This window comes from Protopterus annectens, chromosome 14.part0 (assembly GCF_019279795.1).
Source record: "Protopterus annectens isolate FY-2018-M chromosome 14.part0, PAN1.0, whole genome shotgun sequence".
NCBI classification, from domain to species: domain Eukaryota; kingdom Metazoa; phylum Chordata; order Ceratodontiformes; family Protopteridae; genus Protopterus; species Protopterus annectens.
The window spans coordinates 923,002,047-923,028,956 of NC_056748.1; the positions used below are offsets into that span (position 1 = coordinate 923,002,047).

The 26,910-nt window shown below is 43.1% G+C and overlaps 1 protein-coding gene across 2 annotated transcripts in view; it reads right to left on the reverse strand.

Moving 5' to 3' along the window:
• Window positions 1-5,577: 5,577 nt before the first annotated feature.
• Window positions 5,578-26,910, reverse strand: part of ENTPD7 (ectonucleoside triphosphate diphosphohydrolase 7) — a 1,330,884-nt gene continuing 1,309,551 nt past the window's right edge. For both annotated transcript variants that reach the window (XM_044056723.1, XM_044056722.1), the window contains one exon: window positions 5,578-5,972. In XM_044056723.1, coding sequence (XP_043912658.1) covers window positions 5,750-5,972 — 223 coding nt within the window. In that variant the 3' untranslated portion in view covers window positions 5,578-5,749. The remainder of the gene's footprint in view (window positions 5,973-26,910) is intronic.

Genomic DNA, 26,910 nt, shown 5'->3' on the forward strand with positions numbered 1-26,910 from the left:
AAAAGTAGGCAAATGAATAGTTTGGTTTAAAGCCACACTAGAAACCACTTTAGGCATAAAGGAAGGATTAGTAATGATACCCTATCCTTATGGAAAATCAAAGGGCTCTACTGCCATAAGGCCTGCAACTCAGACACCCTTCTTGCAGAAGTAATAGCCAACAGAAAAGCAGTCTTCCATGACAAGTATTTCAATTCAGCAGTAGCCGCAGGCTCAAAGGTTGTAGAGTAAGTTTTTCCAACACAAAATTGAGATCCCAAGCAGGAGTAGGAGCTCTACGTGGGGTCTTATATTCTTTGCCCCTCTAAGAAACTGCTTGAACAAAGGATCGAAAACAATGGTGGGTCACAATCATAGTGAGCTGAAATTGCTGCAGCATGAATCTTAATGGAAGAAGGACAAACCTTTGTCCAATAACTCAGTAAGATATTGAAGAGCCACACTCAAATTAGGCTCAGAAATCTCCAAATTCTTTGCTGTACTCCAAAATAAAATCTCTTCCATTTTTCTCACTTTCCTTGTACTAGGTCTTCTAGCTTCCATAATCACATTTAAAACTTGTTGAGGAAGTTGAGACCTGCTGTGTTTCAACACAGAATATGCCAGGCTGTTAGATGAAGAGAGTGAAGCTTGACATTGAGCAGATGACCGTCCTTCTGAGATAACAGATGTGGAATCAAAGGTAAAGGCCATGGAGGCTTCTTTACCAGACTCCTTAGTAGTGGGTACCAGTGTTGCGAGGCCAATCTGGAGCTATTAAAATCATCCTTGGCTTGTCTTGTCTGACCTTTAAGAGCACCTTTGGAAGAAGAGGCAGAGGTGGAAAGGCATACACATGAAGATTTTTCCAACTGAAAGAAAGAGCATCCACTTTCCAAGCTGTGTGATGAAACCCCTTTGTGCAAAACTTTGGCAGCTGGTGGTTTAGTGGAGAAGCGAACAGATCTATGTCTGGAGTTCCCATGACACTGTCAATGTCTGAAATACATGAAGATCCAGTTTCCACTGGGGATCCATGATTTGTCTGCTTAACACATCTGCTAAGGAGTTCTGTGCTCGGCAGAAACCTTGCCTGAAGAGTTAGTTGCAAGCTGAGCAGTCTCCCATAAAATCATTGCTTGCCTGCATAGAGGATAAGAATGTGTTCCCCTTGTTTGTTGATGTACCACATGACAGTTGTGTTGTCTGTTAGAATCAACACCTGCCCTGGAAGAAGTAACTCCTTGAAAGCCATTAATGCAAACTGGACTGCTAACATCTCCTTCATGTTGATATGTAGATGCTGTAGTCTGGCAGGCCACTTGTCTTGTATCCACTTTCCATTTAGATGAGCTCCCAAGCAATGTCGAGGCATCTGTCATTAAAATCTGACTCGCCTCTGGCGTCACAGAGAGTCCCTTGTTTAGGTGACATTCCTGAGCCCACCACAAAATTCTTTTGAAGGCAAGGTATTATTTGAATGACAGTGTCCAAATCCTGGCAGTGCTGTGTCCATACATTTTGAGATACCATTGCAGCTTCCTCATATGCAGTTTGGCATTGGGAAGCACCAGAATCTAAGATGCCATGAACCCTAATGCTTGAAGGACTGTCCTTGCAGTCAGCACGGACTGATGAGATAGTTGATGGAAGTAAAGTGATAGACTCTTTTGTTTGTCCGGGGTTATAAAGGCCATCTGGGCTGCTGTATTCAGTCTCACACCCAGAAAGCACATGTCTTGAGAGGGTACTAGACTGGACTTTATTTCGTTCACAGAATACCCTAGGCATCTTAGCACTGCTATAACATATTCCAGATGCTGTAGAAGGCCTTCCTTTTCTTGAGCCAGAATCAGGCAGGCGTCCAAGTAAGGATAGATTTGAATTAGCCTGAAGTAAGCTATCACTGGAGCCAGAACCTTTGTGAATACTCTGAGTAGATAAGCCAAAGGGCAATGCAGAGAACTGATAATGAGAATTTCCAGCTCAGCATGCAGATACTTCCTGCAACTTAGTCTTATAGGCACATGAAGGTAAGCTTCCTTGAGATCTAAAGTTACCATCCAGTGATCTTTGCCCAGCAGAGGTAAAAGCTGTTGTAACGTCAACATCTTGAACTTGGGAATGTCCAGATAAGTGTTGAGGATAGATAAATCCAAAATTGGTCTCCACGTGTTCCCCTTCTTTGGTACTAGGAACAGGAGAATAAAATCCTAGGCCCTTTCTGATACAGGGACTGGCTGAATGGCCCCTATTTGGAGTAACAGAGAAATTTGCTTGTGAGCCTCTTTCCTTTGTGGAGGAGGAACGGCTGGCATGCCTTTGAAAGGGGGCAATGTATGGAAATAAAACCTGTAACCGTGGTGAATGATATCCAACACCCATCTGTCTTGAGTAATTAAATCCCAATTTTCTTTGAAAAGACAGTCTTCCTCCCAAAGGGAGCTGCCAGACGAGAATCTACTGGCAGCTGAAAAGGCAGGTCATTGGGTCTGTAAGGACTGACCCCTGCCCTCACCAGAAGTCTGAGCAGGTGAACTCCTGTTCTAGGCCTAAAAGAACCTTGAGCTCTGCCCCTACCACGTCTAGACCTACCCCTAGACTGGGAATCATAAGCAGGATATGTCCATCCCTTAGTAGGCCAAATTCTACTAAACTTGTGGCTGCACCTGCAAAAATCTTTAACAGTTTGCATAGACTTAGCTTTGTCCTCCATTTTCTTTAAAACTGCTTCCACAGGCGAACCAAACAACACATCAGACTGTAAAGGAGCATCCAAAATCCTTGTCTTAACATGCTCAGCTAAATTCTGATCCCTCAACCAGGCATGCCTGCGAAGAACAGAACTAGTGGCAGCCACCCTCGAGGAGGCCTGTACAGCATCAAAACCACATTGCAAAGAATGCTTACCCACTTGTTCAGACACATGAACTAAATCCAGCAACTCTTTACACTCAATACCTTCCAGCATCCACCTTAGATTTCAATTGTGAAAGGAGATAATTTTGATATTTTAGCATGTGAAACTGACAATTCAACGCCTCATGGCTAAAGTGGAAGAAGTATACACTTTCTTTCCCCATCTATCCAAAGCCCTTGCCTCTTTATCAGTGGGAACAGGGTTTTAACAACAGAGGCCTTAACACCTTTAGGTCCCTGAGAAACAGTTTCTGGGTCTGCCCTAGGACTCTTAAAAAGATACTTATGAGCTTCAGGCACCCTATAGTACCTATCAGGTTTAACAGGAGCAGGAGGCAAAGAATCAGGGTTCAGGGAAGCCTCTGCAAAAACATCTTCCACCACATTCAACACAGGAGGTATAGCTAAGGGCCTATGCTGGGGTAAAAACAAGAATTCCCTAAGCCTTTTCCTGGAATCAGAGTAATCTTGGCCTTCCCATTTAAAGTGCTCCCTCATGGAATGCAGAGTCTCTGAAAATGAGAAATCCTCAGGAGGAGAAGCTGTAGGAATGGAATCATCCACATCAGAATCAGAATAAGGAGGATACTCCTGCAAGTCTTCAGAAGACTCAGAAGCCTCTGAACACTGTTCAAAACTCTCAAACTCAGGTTCCACCTAGGCCTCTTATCAGGAGGGGCATAGAACCTCTAATCAGAGTAATCAAATCTTCTGCCATTTTAAGCATATGTTTCTTAGGCATAGAACCTGAAGTGCTAGGAGAAGCCCCCACTGAAGCTAAACTTGGCCTACCTCTCAAAGAAGTTTTGGAAACAGAAGGAGGCTCTAACTACCTTGGGAAGAGAGGGAAGAACAGTTACCTGAGAAGCCCCAGCCTGGCCTACCTCCTGAGAAGGCACATCCTGCAACAGTAAAGTCTCTGCCTGAGACTCCAAAGAAACTCCTGGCAAAACCTCTGGCTCCACTGAGCCTTCTAAAGAACCGGCGTCGGGACTGCGGTTCATCAACCCTACGGAGCATCCGGCATTTTATAATTACAACGCTTCCCAAACACTAACCTGGCACAGTCTAACCTTCTCTTAATAGTGCGTTTGTTAAATCTAGCACAAGGCGGCATCCAACAACGTCGTGCTCAGGCCCTAAACAAGGTATACACAAGGTATGGTAATCCTATGAGGTATCTGTTTCCCACAAAATACAGTTATTCACTTTTTCTGACATCCGGTTAAATACTGAGGCAAGAAAAACCAAAATGTTCCCGCCAACTTTGATTAGGTCTGAAACTCCGACTTCAGAAAATTTCAGAACGCCAACCTGCACAAACTGCTTCTGCATCGGACCATGCGGCAAAAGACTGAGGATTTGGCGTCGGTCATGCCCCTTTGTACCCTCCCCTACTGGCGTCAGTCTAATGCGCCCTGACCGGCGTCAGCCAGACTGGACAGCGGACTACCCAATAGTTAGGACTGCAGCAATGTGGAATGAAGAACATCGAGTCGGAGCCGAGGCCGCAGGCTTTGACACAGAAGCCTGGGCCTTGGAAGACTTGGCAGTCTTGGGTGGAGCCGACTTAGCCGGAGAGCCCTCCGGCTTAAGAAGGCCCCTGAGTATTAATTTGTTTCTTCTTTCCTGCAGGACTCTCTGGCTGAAAGAATGACATATAGCACAGGAGTCCTGCAGGTGAAGAGGCCCCAGGCAATAAAGGCAAGAAGTGTGACCATCTGTCAGAGACATCTTCTGACAGCACGAGTCACACTTCTTAAAGCCTGAGACCCTTTCTTTTGACATGGTGTAACACAAGCACACACACACACACCAGTCAAAGAAATTTAAAATTAAATATACCAAAAAGGTATAACTACAAACACACACACACACCCTAACAGGGGGGGGATGGGATGGGTAAAGTCTGACTAAAAAAATAACAAAAGACAGACAAATTCCTGTCAGAAAAAGTTTAAAACTAAATAAAAACTAACAATAAAGGGTTTTTAAGTTAAAAGGGGCTAAAATAGCGAATTAGTAAATCACTTACCAGGAGCTGGTAAAAGGAGGACCTCATAAGCGAAGCGGCAAACGAGATCTGGGTACTTACCGCCTTGCATCATGGGATATGGGGCTGCCTCGAGCTGGTAAAAGTGACTCTCGAGCTTAGCATGTGCCGAGTCGGAGCCGAGGGATCGGCTCCGAACCCATCAAGCAAGAATGAAGGCGAGATTGACAACTTAACATCTATAACTAACTGTACTTTGCTTTAACGAAGCTGTATTCCATTGAAATGTATGCAAAAAAGTCAAAATGTAATTTTCAGATTTTGAGTTTAACCAAGACAGTAGTTTATCAACTGGCACTAACATGTGCACTTCTGAGTTCTGCTAGAATGACAGGACTTGTAAAGACAGCGTCTGATAAAGATCAGTAAAACATTACAGTGAGATAAGCCTTGAAAGTAAATGTACAACAAAGACTGTACCTCTATTGTACAAGATTATAAGTAACATGTCTTTCTTGTGGGTGAAGACTGGAGTATTCAGTGCATTTGGGAAGGCAGTGTCCTAATCTCTTAAATTATAAAACAAAAATATTTGTGCCTCACATCTGCTCATAATAATCAAGTCACAAATTGCCATTCTGATGGTGAAGGAAACAGAAAAATTAACACATCAGCACGCACGTGAGAAAAGTTGATAAGGGAGGAATACTTCAATGCCCCTATTTTATTTGTCTTGCCACTGAGCAAGATTTTACAAATTAAAATGGACATACACATTTGCTCTCTTTCCTGTTCATCTAAGTTGCTTCACAGTACTGTTCTGGAATGCAATCTTGATTTACAAAGATGGATTTTTTATTATGGGAGTGCTGTGGTATGTGTATCTCCTTCTTCAACCCACAGCAAGTCTAATGTACTGGTGTGCAGGGCACGGTGGTGGATTCTTCTCAGTCGCAAGATGTACAGGATAATCGCCACAATGACTACAAAGATGCAGGCAAAGAAGAGATAGTGATTGTACACAAAGGAGATACGAAGCCAGCTGTTATGATTTGTCTTGAAGTTTTCTTGCTGTATATCCCTGGTTTTGAAGGAAAAACAAAACACAATCAACACAAACCATGACTGATTAGCTCCCTTGCACATTACAATGAATTTAATCACTGAAAGCTTTGGAAAAAATACATTCTGGATGCAATTAATTTTAATTATGTATCACAATGCTATTACAGCTTTATGATCCATGTCTGCCACTAAAAATTTGGAATGGTTGCTGCACGCAACAGTCTTACTAGTATCTATAACACTTTCCCAAGCTTAGATGGTCCCCCTTGCTTCACAGTCCAACACACTTTATCGCCCTAGATCAATTTTGTTTGCAAGGCTCCCTACCTATATATATTTTATATGCCTATAGATAACAGATGTCCTGTGTATCAACACCTTCCGCTAGGCCCCTACAAAGGGGTGTGTTAACAATAAGAAGGGGCAGACATGGGGGGATGTTGAAGTGGGTGGATATGAAGCATAAAGATCTACCAACATGGTAAGTATGTAAAATTTTTACCTTGCGTGATCCATTCATAGTTAGGACAAGTCCACAGCTACTAGTCTTGGGTGGCTGCACTGTAGAATATCACAGAGGACTGTGGGTCCAAAGGTTGACCTAGATCTACAGATAACATCTAACTTATACTGTCTATCAAAAGTGTGCAGTGAAGCCCATGCTGCAGGAGCACAAATATCATCTGCAGAATAATTCCTGAAAAAGCCCAGTGAAGTTGAAATTGCCCTTGTGGAAGGAACATTTGATTTGCCTGGTAAAGCCTTATGGTTACTGTAATACCACAAGGAAATGCTTTCAGATAGCCACATAAACAGAGCGGCCATGTACATATTTTGACCCACTGTGGTTGGGGCAAAACACAGAAAAAGCATGTCATCCTCTCTGTGATCTTTGGTTTTGTGAAGAAATCTTAGTTGTCTGTGTGCATTCTGGGAATGTAATTTGCATATGCGTTTGTTGGAAAAAAAATACCTAAAGATTGAATTATTCATATCTGATGCTACTTTGGCCATAACAGCTGGGTCAGTTTTCAAGTAGAGTCTGTAACTGTGAAAAAAATACCTACAGGGAGCAGTAATGGCTCCAAAACCATTATCTGAGGTAACTGCTACCAAAAATCAGTACTTTCCAAGATAAGAATTTCAGATCTATCCTGGCATCTAGTTCAAAGGGCAGAAGTATTAATTCCACTACTGTGAAATGTAGATAGTCAGGGGAAGAGGATCTCTAAAGAATGGTATCAGAAGATATGCTTCTCATACAGCTTCAGGCATGCTAGAAAGGATAAACTGAGTTCCTGGTGAAAATTAGAGATGGCAGTTACATGTGCCCCCAAAGTTATAGTAGTTCAGTCCATTAAATAAGATAGTAGCTAAAAATTGTAGAATGTCAGGACTACAAGTCATAAAGGAATCTATCCCCTGCTGAGTTGCAAAGATAGAGAATTTTATCCACTTTCCTTTGTCTTTCTAGTAGTGGGTTTTTGGACTGAATACCTGGCCATAAATACAACAGGAGAGACTATGCAATAAGTCTGAAGCAAAACAGGTGCAGATGAAGCAGCAAGCCTGGGTGAGGTTTCTTTACTAAATGAGGCCATAACCAGGGAAACCATAACTGCGACCAGAATGGAGCTGTGAAACTGATTTTGGTCCTGCACATTTGGCTTTCTGTAAAAACTTCAGTGAGTGGAAACACATACAGTAGTCCTGGCGGCCACTAGTGGTTTACAGCATCCATGGTACGATGACAGTGGGGGAGAGGAGGGGAAAGGAGCAGCCTTTGTTAGATTGCCTTGACCTTAACAACCAGAAGAGGCTTAAATGACATGCTCAGGAAAGAACAGCTTGAGAAAGAGGATTTTAAGACGGACATTACTGAATCCTTGGGTCTATATTACACCACTGAATGCTTAAAAAAGCAAACGATGATTAATCGACCCCATGTAAGCAAAAGCTTACAATGTCAAAACCTCAGAACAGCGATTTTTTTCCCTTGGAAAAAAATCGCTGTTCCAAAATAAATAAATAAATAAATAACTTCAAAACATTACATAAAATGGGGGACTTCACCCCCCCACCCACCTACTTAAATATACCAACTCCAGGATTGCACTACAGTGCCAAAAAAGTACAGTTTTGTACCTACCATAAATGTAGATGTCCGATAGGTATGCATCTGCAGTCATAACATATGGGTTGTCCTGCCTCAGGCAGCCCTTCGGTCGGCCGGATTCCAAAGTCTGGGTCTGGCCTCGGCTCATGTCGCACTTTCCCCGACGTCAGAGCGTCTGGGGTATAAAAGCATCAGCCAACGCCATTTTCCTCAGTGTTTCTTGCCCCAGATGCCAAGTGCCCTCTAGGAAGGCCAAATTTGGAGGAATGCAATAAATTCCAAACATTTTCCAAAAAATATACACATATATATACAAACAAATACACCATAATAGATCCCCCAGCTAGCTAATGGAGGGGTAAGTACCCTAGGAATACCACAGAGGGGAAGGAGGGAAGGTAAACCTGACTGCAGATGCATACCTATCGGACATCTACATTTATGGTAGGTACAAAACTGTACTATGTCCTTCAAGGATGCATCTGCAGTCATAACATATGGGTAGAATACCATAGCCAATCTGGGGGAGGAGGTACTAAGAAAAGGATGGTGTAGTTAAGATACCCTGCAGGACTGCTGTAGCAAAACCTGCTCTGGATCTGGAGTATAAAGGTAAATTGTAATGTTTGGCAAATGTATGCATGGAGCTCCATGTAGCAGCTTCTAAAATGTCCTTGGTAGCCACCCCTCTTAGGAAGGCTGTAGTGGTGGCTGTAGCCCTCGTGGAATGAGGCCTGATGTTTGCAGGAACCGTCTTTCCATGAAAGGAGTAACAAAATCGAATGCAATTTCCTATCCACTTTGAAATTGTCTGTTTGGAAATTGCTTTTCCTTGTACCCCAGCAGCATATGCTACAAGGAGTTGGTCAGTCTTTCTGTAACTTTTAGTTCTGTCCAAGTAGTAGCGTAGTTGTCTGTGTATATCCAGAGTGTGTAGAAGTTTTTACCCTTTATTTTGTGGATTTGGGAAGAATGTAGGCAAGTGAATAGCTTGGTTCAGGGATACCCTAGATACCACCTTTGGCATAAAAGCAGGATTGGTTCTTAGTGAAACTCTGTCCTGATGGAAGATAAGAAATGGCTGTACTGCCATTAAAGCTTGTAACTCAGATACTCTTCTTGCTGAAGTTATGGCCAGAAGGAATGCAGTTTTCCAAGACAGAAACTGTAGATCCGCCAATGCTGCTGGTTCAAAGGGAGGAAGTGTTAGTTTCTCCAGCACAAAGTTGAGATCCCAAGTAGGTAAAGGAGGTTTCCTTGGAGGATTGATGTTTTTGATTCCTCTCAGAAATTGCCTGAGGAGAGGGTGCGAGAAGATAGGTTGATCAACATTGTATTCTGCTGAAATTGCTGAGGCATGAATCTTAATGGAAGAATAGGACAGGCCATTGTGGAACAATTCTGCTAAGTATTCCAGAATATGTGTCATGCTCGCCACTGTCACATCTAAGCCTTTTGTTGTGTTCCAAATGAGAAATCTTTTCCATTTTGCTGAGTATGTCTTCCTTGTGGAAGGCCGGTGAGCTTCCATAATAATGTCCTTTACTCTCTGTGATAAGTTATTTTGAGGGGGTTTATGGAATTTTCCAGGCAGTTAGCTGCAATGTTTTCAAGTTGGGATGCATGATCTTGAAATTGTTCTGTGTCAGAAGAAGAGGCCATAGGGGGAGAGGCCATGGTTTTGTCTGTGACATGCTCCTCAATAGTGGGTACCAGTGCTGCCTTGGCCAGTCTGGAGCTATCAGAATCACTCTTGGCTGTTCTGCCCTGATCTTCAGTAAAACCTTGGACATTAATGGGAGAGGTGGGAAGGCATATACTTTTAGAGCTTTCCAGCTGAAAGAGAGAGAGTCCACCCTCCAAGCTTGTGGGTGGTATGACCTTGAGCAGAATGTCTTCAGTTGATGATTGTGGGGTGAGGCGAACAAATCTATCTCCGGCTTTCCCCATGCTTTTGTTATGAGTAGAAAGATGTCTGGGTGCAGCATCCATTCGTGTGCATCCATGGTAGTTCTGCTTAAGCTGTCTGCCAGTGCACTTTCTTTCCCTGGCACGAACTGGGACTGTAGTTGGATATTGAGTTTCAAGCATAGTTCCCATAGATTCATGGCCTTGATGGAGGAAAGGTTTGAAGGCCTCGATTGCGTGTATCACTGCCAGCATTTCCTTTTGGTTTATGTGCATGCACAGCTGCCCTTGAGACCATAGGCCTTGGATACATTTGCTCTCCATGTGTGCTCCCCATCCTCGGTCTGAAGCGTCAGTGGTGATGGTTTGTTTTGTTTTTGGTTTGTTGAAAGGCAACCCTCTGTTGAACTGGCAGGCTTGAGCCCACCACAGGAATTCCTTTTGAAGGCAAGGCATGATTGGTATCAAAGTTTCCAAACTGTGACTGTGCTGAGACCATACACTCCTTAGGTACCATTGTAATTTTCTCATATGCAGCCTGGCTTGTGGAATCAGAATTATGCAGGATGCCATGTAACCCAGGGCCTGCAGGATTTTCCTTGCAGTTAGCTGAGTTTGTCTTGTCAGATTCATGAAGTAATCCGGACGTTGTTTTTGTTTTTCTTCTGTGAGAAAGGCCATTTGGGTGGTTGTGTCTAGATCTGCACCCAAAAAGGTTATCCTTTGGGATGGAACAAGTCTTGATTTTTGGATGTTGACTGTGTATCCCAAGGCCTGTAGTAGGTGGATGGCATAGGCCAAGTCCTTTATCAAATTTTTCTTGTCCGCTTGTATAAGACAGTCGTCCAGATATGGGTAGATTTGAATCTCCTGAAGTCTGCAGTGTGCAATTACTGATGCCAGGCATTTCGTGAATACTCTGGGCGCAGTAGATAAGCCAAAGGGCAATGCTGAGAATTGATAATGCTCTGATCCTGCAAGAAATCTGAGGTGTCTTCTGCAACTTTGTCGAATAGGGACATGCAGGTATGCCTCCTTGAGATCTAGAGTCACCAGCCAAGACTCCTTGCCCAGCATGGGAAGAAGTTGCTGTAGGGTCAGCATCTTGAATTTTGGCACAATGAGGTAAGTATTCAGTGCGGACAGGTCGAGAATAGGCCTCCATTGATTTTCTTTTCTTGGAACAAGGAATAATCTGGAGTAGAATCCTTGGCCTTGTTCTGAAAGAGGTACCTTTTCAATGGCTTTCATTTGAATTAAGTTGTTGATCTGCTTTAAAGCCTCTGCCCTCTGATTTGGTGGCAGGTTTGGCATTCCGTTTCTTCTTGGCAAAGTGTGGAAGTGGAACCTGTATCCTTTGTCTATTATTTGCAGTGTCCATGTGTCCCTTGTAATATAATGCCAGTTTTTTGAGAATAAAGAAAGCTTTCCGCCCAAGGGTGCTTCCAATTGAGCCCTGGTAGGTGGAATCAAAGGAAAGTCATTGAGTCTGTCCAGGTGTAGTAGTTGTTGTTGCTGTTCCTGCACTACCTCTCTGGTTGGTAGGCTGCCATTGACGGCCTCTGTAGGAGCCTCTAGCTTGCCCTCTACCTCTGGGACGCCTGTTCCTGCCCCTCTGGGATCTGACCGAGTCTGGAAAGGACCAATTCTTAGTAGGCCAGTTTCTGCTGAATCTCGGTGGTTGTACTTGCAGAAAGTCCTTAACTGTTTGCACAGATTTTGCCTTTTCTTCAAACTTCTTTAAGACCTCCTGAGCCGAGGAACCAAATAATTTTTGTTTTTCCATTGGAGCATCCAGGAGTTTAGCTTTAACATGGTCTGGTAAAGATTGTTCCTTCAGCCAGGCATGCCTACGAATAACTGCTCCAGTCGTAGCTGACCTACATGAAGCTTCCAGTGCATCCTAACCACACTGCAAAAAATGATTACTAACCTGCTGTGAGTTATGTACCAGATCCTGAAGGGATTTACGGTCAAGGGGTTCAGAAGAAGAAAGCTTCTTATGCAATTCATCTAACAAATACTCTTGGTACTGTATCATATGAAATTGACAATTTAATGCCCTCACAGAAAGAGTTGCAGAAGTATATACCTTCTTTCCCCATCTCTCTAAAGCCCTAGACTCCCTTTCAGAAGGTAGAGGATTTTTGGCAGTGGCAGCTGCAACCCCTTTAGGGCCCTGAGAAATAGTATCTGGGTCTGCAGAATGGGCCTTGTACAGATGTAAATGAGAATCCGGGACCCTGTAGTATCTATCAGGTTTGGCAGGTGCCGGAGGGAGAGAATCAGGGGCTGTACTAACATCATTGTACACATCATCAATAACATTCAAAACAGGAGGTATAGCTAAGGGCCTATGCTGAGGTAAATGCAAAAAGGTCCTTAATCTCTTTCTAGAATCAGAAAATTCCTGACCCTGCCATTGAAAATGTTCTCTCATGGAGTGTAGTGTCTCACCAAAAGAAAACTCTTCAGGAGGGGAGGCCGAAGGGATAGATTCTTCAGCATCAGAATCCTCGTAGGACGAATAAGCCTCCTCCTGGTGATCTGACAACTCAGATTCATCCGTAGACTCATCTGAAGAGTGTTGGTCAGAGGGCTCAGTCCTGGGCCTTTTGTCTGGTGGTGGGTGAGAGCCCCTGTCCGGGTGAGGCTGAGAACCTCTAATTAAAGAAATAAGATCCTCTGCAAGGCTGAGGATCTGAGAACTAGAAGAAGGTCTCCGAGAGGTAGTCTTGGGAGGCAAAGCTTTAGGAAGTTTAGCAGCTTTAGCCCTGGAAAAAGCCTTATGGACATGGAAGCAGGGGGTCTAGCTGCACCACGTGCAGGAGTAGACTTGTCCAAAGGAATGGTGTCGGACATTTCCTGGACACTGGTTTCGGTAGGTAGCTCAGTAGCCGACTCAGCCGGGGCCTCCAGGGCTGCGGTGGTCGGTTGAGTGGATTCGGTTAAAGGAATTTCCGAGGACTCGGTTTCAGCCGAAACCGAGACACTCGCAGTAGGCCTTACCGTGGTTTCAGCCGAAACCGCGGGCCGCGAGTGTCGGTCCTTGTCCTTCCGTTTTTTCACCAAATGCGATGTCGGAGTCTCCGACGGCATCTTATATGCAAAATTAGCCCCAAAGAATTCCTCTGTAAACTTCGACCAACGTCTAAGAGTTCGTCGGTTGAAGGAAGCACAGGCTGAACAAGCCGAGACGTCGTGGTCTGGGCCTGAGCAAGGGAGGCAGTAACAGTGGAAATCCTTATGAGGTATTTGTTTCCCACAAGTTAAACAATTATTTACTTTATCTGACATCGGCTAAGGCAAGAAAGAGTCCCCAATGGGGTACTTAGCTTTTTCGAAGTCTTCGGTAGCTGAATCACAGGATCTGACCGACCGGCACTTGCGAACTGCTTCTGCTTCGGGTACCGCGCGGCAAGAAAGACTGAGGAAAATGGCGTCGGCTGATGCTTTTATACCCCAGACGCTCTGACGTCGGGGAAAGTGCGACATCAGCCGAGGCCAGACCCAGACTTTGGAATCCAGCCGACCGAAGGGCTGCCTGAGGCAGGACAACCCATATGTTATGACTGCAGATGCATCCTTGAAGGACATCGGCAAAGTAACAGAAGCAGCCGAGTGTAATTCTTTCCCCGGGAAAGAATTCGCTTAAAAGCCGCTTTGCTATTTTGCCTTTTTGTTCTTTTATGTTTGATCAAGATGCGTTTGACAGAATGCATCTGCGATCATGTAATAGGAACCCAAATCCTTAATATCCACTACAGAACTCTTGTGAAATTTTACACAGGGAACCAATGAAGAGAAGAAGAAATCAGCAAGAAAATGGAGAGTAGTATTGTTGAAACTGAATCCATCCTCATGTCTTGGTGAGAACTTTCATGTGGTGGACCCTGTTTTCAGAAAATCTTACCAAGACTACATTGATACATAGACTGTATTTTTTTATATAGCATATATCATGCAGAGCGGTAGGTTAAAAAATACAAAATACAGCTAGGTGCACAGGTCCCAGAATAAAAAAGCACCCAATCCAGGTGTACACATTGGTGCCAGGACTGGAAAAAATGGCAGATTTTAATCCTCAGAACATGGAAATGAGATGAAGTAATGGCCACAGAAATTGAAATAAAATAAAAAAAGCATCTAATTGGAAAAGCCTGGGCCTGGGAATAGCACCTAACTTTTGGCTAAAAGTATTAAGATCTTTGCACAAAGATTTTGCCCCAAGTAAGAATTGCTTGTATGCAAATCCTAAGCGGACACCAACCCAATTAACAACAGGAAATACCATATTCCTCCTTTACAGTGAGCCTGCAAGCCATCCTAAAAACTCTAGACCAATAACTTGCCTTCCAATAATATACAAGCTATATACTGGAACTAATGTTGACAAAGTTTACAATAATTTAGAAAACAACACTCAATTATGGCAACAGAACAAAAGGGTAACACAATTTAAATCATATGGAACAAAGGATCATTTGTTGCTTACTAATTCATAATAGAGAATTGTAAAAGGGAAGAAGAATCTAAGTATGGCATGGATAGATTACAAAGAAGCATCTGACAGCATTCTACATTCATGGATAAAGGAATGCCTACAGATGTACTACAAGACACCCTACACTGATCATTTACATTACAATGACCATGAAACAGTAGCAAACCACCTTGTAACTAGGCCATGACAAAGGGCAAATTATTATCCCAGGGATAAAAATTCAAAGGGAAATATTCCACTGCAATTCTTTGTTAATGCTTGTAAATCCAAATAAAAGGAAGAAGTTCAAAGCACATAGGTTAAGTACTCTTCCGCACGTCCTTTTCATCCACACAAGTCATGACAAATACAACATACAAGAATAAAAACTTTAAGATAAGGGCTTTCATCCTGTATATCCACAAGACTTCGTCAGATAAAACCTAATAAAATCGCAAGGTTTAAATAATCTTCTCTATATCACATGGTAATTCATGAACCAATGAACCAATGAATAACTTAAAATAAAGCAAGCCCCTTTTTTGTGCTTCCAACATATTTAGTAGCAGCAATATATAAATGCAAATAAATTAAACTTTTTATGTATTAAAAAATATAAAATGCTCACAAATAACCAATTAATTTATCTCTGAAGTGCCTTTAGTCTCAAAATACTGGTGATCGAACAATGATCATTAAGGCTTGGATAACTCCTTTTCAAGGTAGACCGCCCATCCCCCCAGTACTGGTTAACTTTTTCAAGAACAACAAATCTGAGCCAATGATTTTCATAAGCCAGGATATGTTTGGCAAGAAAGTTAATTGTTTTACCTTTTCTAATCTCATAACAATGTTCGTAAATCCACTCTTAACATTCATTCTGTTTTTCCTACATAAAATGCCTTGCACACCTGGCATACGACAGCATATACCTTTTGTTATTCAGTGAAATCTGCCTTGCAGATCAAATTTACTTTGCCTAATAAAAAATGTTTACATATAAGGGTATATTTACAATAGTGGCAACACCCACAACTTTGCATCCTTCAAACCATGTTTAATGTATAGGTTTTTTCACTAAAAGGTCTCTCCAGAATATTTTTCAAACATAAACCTTTTTTATACACAATTCAGGGGCGTTCATCAAATTTATCCCTTAAACTAACACCATCTTTTAAAACTGTCCAATTTTTAATCATTATTTGTTTAATCATGTTGCTTTCCAAGTTAAAGGTAGTCACACAAGCATATTTAAACTTTTCATTACCTACATTTTTATTGATGTTATTTACTATATTGTTATGAGCAATTCGAAAATGTAATAGGTCGAATCACTAAACGTCAAACTGAAATGATCGACCTATTACATTTTCGAATGTCGATAAAAAAATACCCCCCCCAAAAAAAACTAAAGGGTGTAGGCAGGGGGGAAAGCCCCCCTGTACCCCCCACACTCCCCGCTACTTAAATATACCAACTCCGAGACCGCACTACATTGAGGTAAATGGAAATATCTCCTTACAGAGACTTCTGTTTAACCGTTCGAAGTTCTGCCCTTTCAGCATTCTCGATGCGACAATATCAAATTCGATATTGTCAGCATTCAAGATGCTGATAGGGACCCTACAGTTACTGCCCTGAATTAAAATCAGATTACAATACTTAATTTCTCTCATGCACTACCTCATGTTTCAAATTATTAACAAATTCAGTTGGATACCCTCTTTGAAAACACAGACCATAGTGTTTCACATTCTGACAGAAAATCAACATCTCTAGTAACCATTCTGGCAGCACACACAAACTGTCCTTTCACAACTTATTTTTTCTGTGATAAGGAGTGTGCACTGGTAAAATGTAGTAAAGTATTTGAGTAGGTAGGTTTTCTGTAAATATGTGCAACATATGTGTTGGTAATCATATCTTTCTCTAAAAATACATCCAGGTAGGGTATTTTTAATGTTTCCACCTGCGAAGTAAACTTTAAGAATTTAGTACGATGGTTTATATACATAAAAAAACTTGTTCAGTTTCTCCTCCTATTCATTCCATATCAGAAAAATATCATCCAAACAGTAAGTATAAATCCTATAGAAATCCTTAAATTCACTATTAATAAGGAAGTTCCTTTCTCATTAAATCATCAGTACATTAGCAAAAAGAAAACCGCAACTAGATCCCATGGCCACACCTTCCATTTGCAAAAAATATTTGCCCTCAAATATTATGTAGTTGGTCTTTAAAACTAATTCTAGTAATTCTTCATATAAATAAATTTTTACTTGTTCTTTTTCTCAAATAGGAACTCACAAAACCATTCAACCCCAGAATAACAGTATATAAATATTTTGCATCTATTGTGACTAAAAGGTCATTTTTGTTAAATGCCAATTGATTCTACTAAGAAAGTCCCAAGAATCCTTATAAACCTACGTTCCATCTTCCAACAGATTCTTTAACTGGTCATCCAAAAATTTAGCTGAGGCACTTGTAACCAATCCCTAGATTCCACAATTGAGCACATCGGTGGATTTCTTAAACGCTTATGGATTTTTGGGATGCCAAAAATGGTAGTAGTAGTAGTAGGATAGACTACATTTAAATAGCTGAATTTGTCAGTGGTAATCCTACCTTCTGTAAACAAGTCTTTTATCTGCATGTTTATCCTGTTGTAAGCACCATTCAGTTCATTAAGGGAAATGAGAGTATAAGTATTATCATTCAACAAATTAAACATTTTCTTGTTGTAAAGCTCTATATTCATAACCACAATTCACCCTCCCTTATCTGGTTTCACTTGGAAAGCAACATGATTAAACAAATAATGATTAAATATGGACAATTTTAAAAGATGATGTTAGTTTAAGGGATAGACTTGATGGATGCATTTGTATTGTGTATACAAAAGTTTGTTTGAAAAACATTCTGGAGAGACCTTTTGGTGAAAAAACTTTTACATTAAATGTAGTTCGAAGGATGCAAAGTTGTGGGATCGCCACTATTGTAAATACATCCTTATATGTGAACATTTTTATTAGGGAATGTAAATTGGAGCTACAAGGAAGATTTGACTGCGTAACAAAAGGTATTGTAGATTCTGCATTATGTCAGGTGTGAGAGGTATTTTATGTAGGAAAAACAGAACAAATGTTAAAAAAGCAGATTTACGAACATTGTTATGAGATTAGAAAAGGTAAAACAACTAACCCCTTAAGGCTTGAAAGGGCATAAGAGCCTCTGCCTTCGGTACCAAAAAGAATCACAAATAAACCAATAATCCTCTCTGGTTAGGTAGGACCTCTTGGATGACTCTTTTTGTATAAGAGGATTGCCACCTTTTAGATAGTCACTTCTTGATGGCATGGGACAGCTGGAAGTGAAACACAATGTAGCCTGTGAGGAGATAATGGAATCATGTAGCCTCTATTACTTTTCTGAAACGTCTGCCCTACTTTATTATCTGCCATTCTTTGGAATGGAGAGATACTCAACTTAGACTGCCTCCAGAGATGAACAGGCAGGCAAAGCCCTTAAGGATTCTCTGGTAAATCTCTCAGGGGGAGGACTACACAAAAAAAGAAGTTATGTACCTACCATAACGTTCCATGTTAGTTGTCTCCTCTCGCCTTCTTTCTTGCTGGTTGGGTTCGGAGACGATCCTCGGCTCCGACTCGGCTATCTTCTAAAGCTCGAGAGCTGCAAACTGGCTCGAGGCCTCCCCATATCCCATGGTGCCTGGCGCTAGATACCCAGATCTCGTTTGGTAAGACGAACAGCAGACAAAATAATGAAGGAATCCTATCCTATCATACATAAGCCCAACTATAAAGACTACTAGGTAGCGTGGGATAGCCAGAGAAGGCTCAGCCTGAGCAATCTTATAAAGAAACTCTTCTCGGTCTAGTACGATAGGGGGATGGAGGGGGGGGGTGCAAGAAAGAAGGTGAGAGGAGACAACTAACATGGAATGTTATGGTAGGTACACAACTTCTTTATGTTAAGTTGTCTATCTCGCCTTCATTCTTGCTGGTTGGGACAGAGACCCTAGCACCTAATATCCTGGGTGGCTCAATGGAACAAACTCTTCAGAACAGTGGAACCAAAATCAGCTCTGCTCCTGGAAATCACGTCCAACTTATAATGTGAGATGAAAGTATGAGGTTTTGCCCACATAGCTGGTGCACAAATAGATTCCATGGGCAACCTAGCTTGAAAAGCGACCGAAGTGGCTTATGCACTGGTGGAGTGCCCTTTTGGTTTAACAGGCAATTGTTTATTCCTCAGCTGATAGATAAAAATAATGACAGAAGTCAGCCACCTGGATAAAGTTACTTTTGATACTGGTATACCTTGTTTGCCCTCTGCATAAGAGAGGAAAGGCTGATCCGATTTTCTGAAGGCCTTAGTCCTGTGCAAATAAAACCGCAGTTGTCTGTGAACATCTAACATATTCTGCCCTGTTGGAATGGTTGGGAAAAAACAAAGGAAGGTCAATGGACTGATCCAAGTTGTTCTCAGAAGAGACCTTAGGAAGGAAGGATGGATTAGTCCTAAGAGCAACCCTGTCTTTGTAGAACACTAGGTAGGGGGGACGTATACAAAGAGCCTGCAGCTTGGAAACTCGTCTGGCTGAAGTGATTGCTACCAGAAAAAGTGTTTTCCACGATAAAAACTTCAACGAACAGGAAGCTGCAGGTTCAAAGGGGGGCAAAATTAGAGAGGCTAGAATCAAATTCAGATCCCATGGGGGGTGGAGGATCTCTAATCGGGGGCCTGAGCAGAGTGGTTCCTTTGAGGAAGGCCTTACAAAGCTTATGAGACATTATACTACTTTCTGAAAGGCCAATGTGAAAATTTGAAATTGCGGCTAACTGCACTCTAATTGTAGCCGAAGCGGAGCCAGCATGAAAAAGCTCCACAAGGAATTCCAAGATGTGATGAACAGGGGCTGAAAAAGGATCTATATTCTAAGCCTCTGCCCAGGAAGAAAAACGTTTCCACTTACTAGCATAAGTTTTTCTAATGGTAGACTTGTGCGATGATAAAATGATTTCACGCACTGACTGGGAGATATCCGGAAGCCTGGCTAGGGTTGGAAGTGGAGCAACCAAGCCAAGAGCTTCAGAGATTGTAGGGAGTGATGCAGCCCACCCGATTGATGGATCAGAAGGTCTGGAATTGGTTCCAGAGTCCAAGGCTGCTCGATAAGGTAATGATGCAGGAACGGAAACCATATTTGTCGAGGCCAGTACGGGGCAATGAGGATAATTTTGCAACCCAATACGGTAGCTTTCTGTATCAGCTTGGGAATTAGAGGAAACGGGGGAAATGCATATAGAAGTCCCTTACGCCAATCATGGACTAGAGCGTCTCTGGGGGAATACTCTGGATGTGGAAGGAGAGAGAAGAAGTTGTTGCACTTGCTGTTGAAGGGGGTGGCAAAGAGGTCGCAGCAAGGTTGCCCCCATTTGTGGAAGATTTGGTCCACGCCACTACTTGATTCAGAGACCACTCGTGAGGCATCAGAATAGTTCTGCTCAGTCTGTCTGCTATGACGTTGGATTTCCCAGGGATATGCATTGCAGTCAGAAACCGTTGGGAAGAGATCGCCCACTGCCAGACTCTGAGTGCTTCTCGACATAGGGGGGAGGACCTGGTTCCGCCCTGCTTGTTGATGTACCATACAACTGACATATTGTCTGTTTGAATTGCAACTGTCCCTGTAGGAAGAGAGTCCTGAAGAGCTTGCAACGCTAAAAGCACTGCTCTCATCTCCAAGACGTTTATGTGCAGATGGTACTCCTGAGGTTGCCAGGTGCCTTGGACTGTTCTGCCCTGATAATGCCCCCCCCACCCGATCAGGGAGGCGTCCATGGTTACCATAGCAACTGGAGGGGGAAGTACAAATGGTCTGCCCAGGGGTACTGATGGGGAGACCATCCACCACGCAAGGTGCTTTTTGCATGCTTCTGTGATGATAATCATGTGAGACATGGGAAGCTGCTGAAAGGACCATTGGGTGAAAAGGAGCCACTGGAGAATCCTCATGTGGAAATGGGCCAGAGGGACGAGTATGATTGCCGCTGCCATAAGACCCAGGGTTTGAAGAACGAACCTGGCTTGAATTCTCTTGCAACCTAACAAGACCTGGACATGCTGCCGAATAACTAACACCCTGTCTGGTGGAAGGCTGGCTGACCTGTCTTTTGTATTTAAGTTTGCACCTATAAAGGTGATAGACTGACAAGGCGACAAAGCAGATTTTTCAAAATTTATAGTGATACCTAGTCTGAAACATGTCTGTATGGTATAGTCTCTGGCTTGCAGAAGATGATGCCTGGTGGTAGCAGTGAGGAGCCAGTCATCTAGATATGGAAACACCTGGAATCCTTGCCATCTCAGATGAGTGGTAACTACTGCCATACATTTAGTGAACACCCTGGGGGATGTGGTGAGACCAAAGGGCAGAGCTCTGAACTGATAATGGTGGGCTCCCAGCCGGAAGCGCAGGAATCTTCTGGAGCACCTGTCCATTTTGATGTGGTAGTACGCATCCTGAAGATCTATGGAGCACATCCAATTGTCCTGACCCAGGAAGGGTAAAATGGACTGTAGCATGACCATCCAAAACTTGGTTCTTTGTACAGACCTGTTTAGTCTGCTGAGATCCAAAATGGGTCTCCAGTCCCCTGTCTTTTTAGGTACCAAAAAGAACCTTGAGTAAATTCCGGATCTTTGCTGGTCTGCTGGGTCTTGCAGGATGGCCCTTTTTCTTAGCAGTTTTGCAACTTCCTGAACTGCTTGATCCCTTAGATTGGGTGGAACATCTGGAAGGGACTTGTTCGGCAAGAATGGTGCGCGAACAAAGGGAATTTTGTAACCTCCGGATATAACAGATTGTACCCATTTGTCTTGTGTTATGTCTTGCCAGGCTCTTGGGTACAGCGATAGTCTTCCCTCGACTGCCTCCAGAGGTGGACAGCCGGGCAACCCTTCAGGGATGCTGGAAGGGCTCGTCAGAGAAAGATTCTCTGCTGCCCTGATTTTGTGGACTCCCTCTGCCATGAGGGTGGCGTCTGTTATTGTTCCCTCCTCTGCCCATGGAGGGAAACTTACCACGTGTGTCAGGCAAGGCTCCCTGGGATTTCCGGAACCACATCTTTCCACTCTTCTGACCCTTGGGATATGGTCTGGAAGGAGTGGAAAAACGGACCCCTACAGCAGAGAGAGTCTTGTCTTCCTGTTCACACCTGGTAAGGGTGTCCTTCACCTGAGATCCAAAGAGAGAGGAACCATCAAAGGGAGTGTTGGTGAAAGATGCTCTGAAAGGTTCCGCAAAGTTACAAAGCCACATCCAATCGTGTCTCCTCAGAGTGATGCCTGTGCCTGTGGCTCTACTCGCACCATCGGCTGCATAAGAAATGAGCCTCATGGAGGAGTTAACCACTGAATTAAGAGTCACCAGCTGGGAGGCAACCTTGGCCTGGGCCCCCTCAGCTGATGGATCTTGAAGGGTATCTCCAAGCTCTGTAAGGAGATCCCTCTGTAAACGGGTAAAGTGGCACAAGTAATTCAGAGACTTCATGGTAAAAGTCGCTGAAGAAAACATCCGCTTCCCATATCTGTCCATCGTCCTAGACTCCTTGTTAGGGGGATGGACAGATGAAGAAGTTTCAGCCAACTCCTTCTTCGTGGTGCTGCTACCACCATGGCATCAACTGGGACACCTTTGGTCAAAAATTGCTTGTCCTGTGGTGCAGTAATGAATTTTGCTGGCCTTCTTGGGGATGGTTCCACTATGTCTGGAGCTGACCACACCCTTCTGAGTCACCACAGACATCAGTGGGTCAAAAGGTGGGGACACCCAGGAGGTGGAAGGTCGGGATCCAAACGCGTCCAGGAATACCGACTCATCCTCGGAAGGGTTTAGGGCAGTCCAGTTTCTCCTCTGTTTAAGCATCTCAAGGATTTCTGAGAAGGAGACATCTTCAGAGGGGGAACTCAGGGACCCTTCCGAATCCTCTAAGTTGGTATCTGATGTGACAGACTCATGGGAGTCAACATGCTTCCTCTTGCATTTCCACTTACGACGTGGCTCCTCTGAATGATCAGGGGAGGCCTTAGAAGAGGAAGATACACCCAAAGGGGTGTCCTGAGGCGCTGGATCCCCATGCTTGGGGTCTGGAAGAGAGGCAGAAACTGACGCAGGCACCATAGGGAGAGGAGCTGAGGGGGTCAATCGTGGCACTGGCTCAGGGGCCAGAACACTCCTCATCACCTCAAAGGCATCCCGATCAGAACGGAGAGAGGGATCCGGTTCAGAAGAAATCAGAATCCCCCTCCGCACCGAGGGGGAAGGCTCCAAGGCCAATGTGGGAGACGAACTCACCTGAGCCGAGGCTCCGAGGGGGAGAGCGGGGTTGGACAAGGGTCTGATGCGACTCACCTCCTCGGACCCGACAAGGGAGTCCCGGCACCCAGATCCCTCCAAGGACGGAACCATGGAAGCGATCGGAGCCGACGATGAAACCAAAGGAGCAGGTATCGGAGCCAACGGTTCCACGACTCGAACCCAAACGACTCCGAGCTCAAAGGGTGAGTCGGAGGAGGAAGATCTGCAGATGTGGACAGAGCCGACCCTTGGTGAGGGGGGCTGGACATTTTAGCCAGGGCCTGCGATTTTAGCAGTCTACTGACCACTCTTTCCAAGTCATGGTCCGAAAGTCTTGAGGACCGAGAAGAGTGGGATGAGCGATGACTACACTCCGACTGGAGCAGAGGTGATCTCGGAGCCGAGCGTATCAACTCCAGAAAGGGAGACCTGGACCTTTTTAGACTCTCAGAGGGTTCCGAAGAGCATATCGGAGCTGACTGGGAGGAAGGAGCATCGGTTCCAGCCCGAGCCGAAATGGAAGGTACAGATTCACCCAATGATGACTCCAAACTGGGAGCTGATGGTTTAGGTGCCCTGGAAGATTTCACTGGCTGAGCCTTAGCCGGTGAATCTTGAGGTTTAAGTAAACCTCTAAGGATCAATTTATTTTTGCGCTCCTGCAGGACTCTTGGACTGAACGCATGGCAAATGGAGCAAGAATCCTGCAGGTGCACGGCACCCAGACAATAAACACAATAAGTGTGACCATCTGTCAGAGACATCTTCTGACAGCATGAGTCACACTTCTTGAATCTGGACAGCTTAGGATCCTTGGACATATAGACAGGCAAGTCCAAAGGAAAAACACACTCACACAAAAGGTTAAGGTACTAACACAACCAATACACTACAAGTTACCACAACCGACAGTACACCAACAACTGTAATAAGTATAGCCAAACTAACTAACAGTGATAATAAGAAAAGATTTTTTTTTTTTAAGAAATGGATAGAGAAGAAAAAGGTTATCCTCTAACACAAACAGAAACCTCTAGAGATAAGGTTATACTCTAACTTAAACTGAAAACCTTAGAGTAAAGGGAGGAACAGAAGGGGGAGGGGAAACTCTCTACGTAAAATGAGTTTCTGAAGAGAAAAGACAAGGATTCAGATACAAAACCTAGTACAATATAAGGGAAATAACTAAACGATAATTCTACTCTAAAAATTCACTAAATTGTGACAGAACAAAGACAAAATAAAAGTTTTATACGACCTGAGCCAGTAGAGCAACCTCGCAGCAGAAGAGGCAAACGAGATCTGGGTATCTAGCGCCAGGCATCATGGGATATGGGAAGGCCTCGAGCCAGTTTGTAGCTCTTGAGCTTTAGAAGATGGCCGAGTCGGAGCTGAGAATCAGGCTCCAAACCCAACCAGCAAGAATGAAGGCGAGATAGACAACTTAACATTGAAAGTTACATACTTTCCAGAATGATAGATCCAAGTTGCCTTCTTTTTCTCCGGTTCAACTTTTGGCTTACTGAATCCGACTTTGGTGCCTTTAGAAGCTGTGGATCCAACACTACACTACTGAAGTATTTCAGAAAAAATACCCATAATCCCTCTCTTCCTCCAAATACCTCAGAACAAGTTTGCCTATCAGTCAACAAAGTCTTTATTATCTCATAAAATATGACATCTAAATTCTATACCAGAATATAACCTGGCGAAAACCAACTTTAATTGTGTAATGACAAGGTTCCTGGTTAGATCCATTTGGTCAGAGGAGCACCAGGGGAACAAATTTTGGAAGGGGGAAAGAGGGACAGATATTGAACCAGATGAAAGGAAGACAATAAAAATCTAGCATTATGGTAAATGCATAATTTTCGTATCCAATGTTTTTTTTTTCATCCTATTCAACCTTTGGGAAAGATTCCCTAGCTACCACAAACCTGGTAGGGAGCAAGGAAGGATATTCCTGAGAATGGTAGAGCCAAAAGATCATAGGAAGTTACTAGGCTATTGGCCCTGAGGCACTTACAAGCCTAGCCAAAAATTCAGCCCATGTTCCAACAAGTCAGCACCCTATGTCACTGTCCAGCATGGACACAGATGGAATCCCAGGGGTGTATTTTCTGTTCCCCAACCAGTTATCCAGGTTGTGCTTAAAAAGAGTTAATGAAGTACTCTGCTTGATGTGGAGAAGGAGTCTATTCCACAAAAGGGGGAGTCTCTGGGACACATCTGTCCCACCAAGTCCTGTTAAAGTCACACGTGCAGGTTACTCGAGTGAAGCTTGACTTGCAGATATGCAGCAGTCTCATAAAGGCGGGGTCCGAGATTGCTTTGCATGCCAGACAGAGGTCACCTCTGAGGAGGCTGTAGGAGACTGAGTACAGGGACAGGGCCTTTAGCCTCTCTGTGTAGGGTAGATGTTTGAGGCCCTGGATTCTCCTGGTGAGGAACCTCTGTGGTCTCTCCAGCTGCTGCATGTGCTTTGCGACATACATGCCGAAAGGGACACTTTACTCAATAATAGGTCTTATAAGGCAGTGATTCTCAACCTTTGTGAGGTCGGGGCCCAGTAAATGCTTTTTTAATAAGACGAGGGCCCAGTCCCAACAAATTTACTCATAAATACCTTTCCAAAGAAGGACGATGTCAAATTGTCAGCAAAACAATTAGCACATACACACGCCAAATATTTATATATACAAAGTATCTAATTTCATAAAGATAAATGTATGAATCTCTCAATTCTAAACACTAGTTCCAACAGTTACTAACATTTTGAATGTAAAAACACAGCACTTTAACAGTAATAACAGCAATTATAAGTTCTTGAAAAAAATAAACTTAGTTTCTTTTATTTCATCAAAGTTTTTGATGGTTTTAGTTAAGCTGAGACTTTTTTTATAATAGCTTATTAATTCTGGGATGAATTCAGTGGTGTAGCTGGAGTCTGTTACCCCTGGGGCTGCCTTTGAGTTTGCCACCCCTCCAGCCTCAAAAAATCATGGCTAAATGGGGTTGCCCCATACCCCCCCCCCCCGCAGCCATTCCAGTTGTACCATTACTTGACTATTTCTCCCCATTTACCATAAACACTGTAATGTGCATGTGGTTTTATGCTTTACTTGTACAACAATTATTTAGATTTCATTTACAACTTTTATTTTAAATTTTATAGCACACGCACTGATACACATCTGCTAAACAAAGCAATACAGGCTCACAGTGAAAACAGCATTAAAATTTCTCCTCCCTTGAAACTCACATTCACTGAAACAGCACTGAAACCCACATTCAAAGAAAATGCATCTGGTCATTGGCGGATAAAGTTTACCTTTGGGCTGTTTTCATATCATAGGCCCCTTGCACACATATTTAGGACTATGCAAACATACATGCGTGCTTTGATTCACCTTCCTGATTGTATTAAATTACATTCCTTGTATAATACAGCACACTTTTTAGAGCGTGTTTTAAATTTATTGTTTTGAACATTTTTCCAGTAAGCAATGAAACAAAATGTATGAAGCAATAATGACAAAACTTCCCAATTCAGATCATCATATGCCCATCATAAAAGTCTACTCAAACTTCTGTCATTACATTCCACCAATATCAGTAAATATGCACAATCTCTGCAGAAGTAAAAGTCAAAGTGTTTGTTGCCCTTGAAGAATAAATTGCCTATGTTACATTAAAAACTGATAAGCTACTAATATTGTAATAAGGAATGGATGGTAAAACTGATAACAGGTTCATAGTTACTATGCATCTCCTCCAAAGCAGGACATTCTCAGGACTGCAGCATCCACCCCTTTAAAGTAGAACACAGTACAGTATCAGCAATCCATCTACATACTGTGTGAGTAGAACCCGCAGCCTTCTGCATCAAAAGCAAGTATACTACCTGTTGTGCTACTAACAATGCTTTTAAATACTTTAGCAAAGTAGTGATATCATTTGCTAAACAAAAGCTGCACACTGCACATGGACTCTGCATATGCAGCACTAAACTCCTCTTTCCCAGAAGCTCTCAGCTCCTTGTACAATGCACTTGA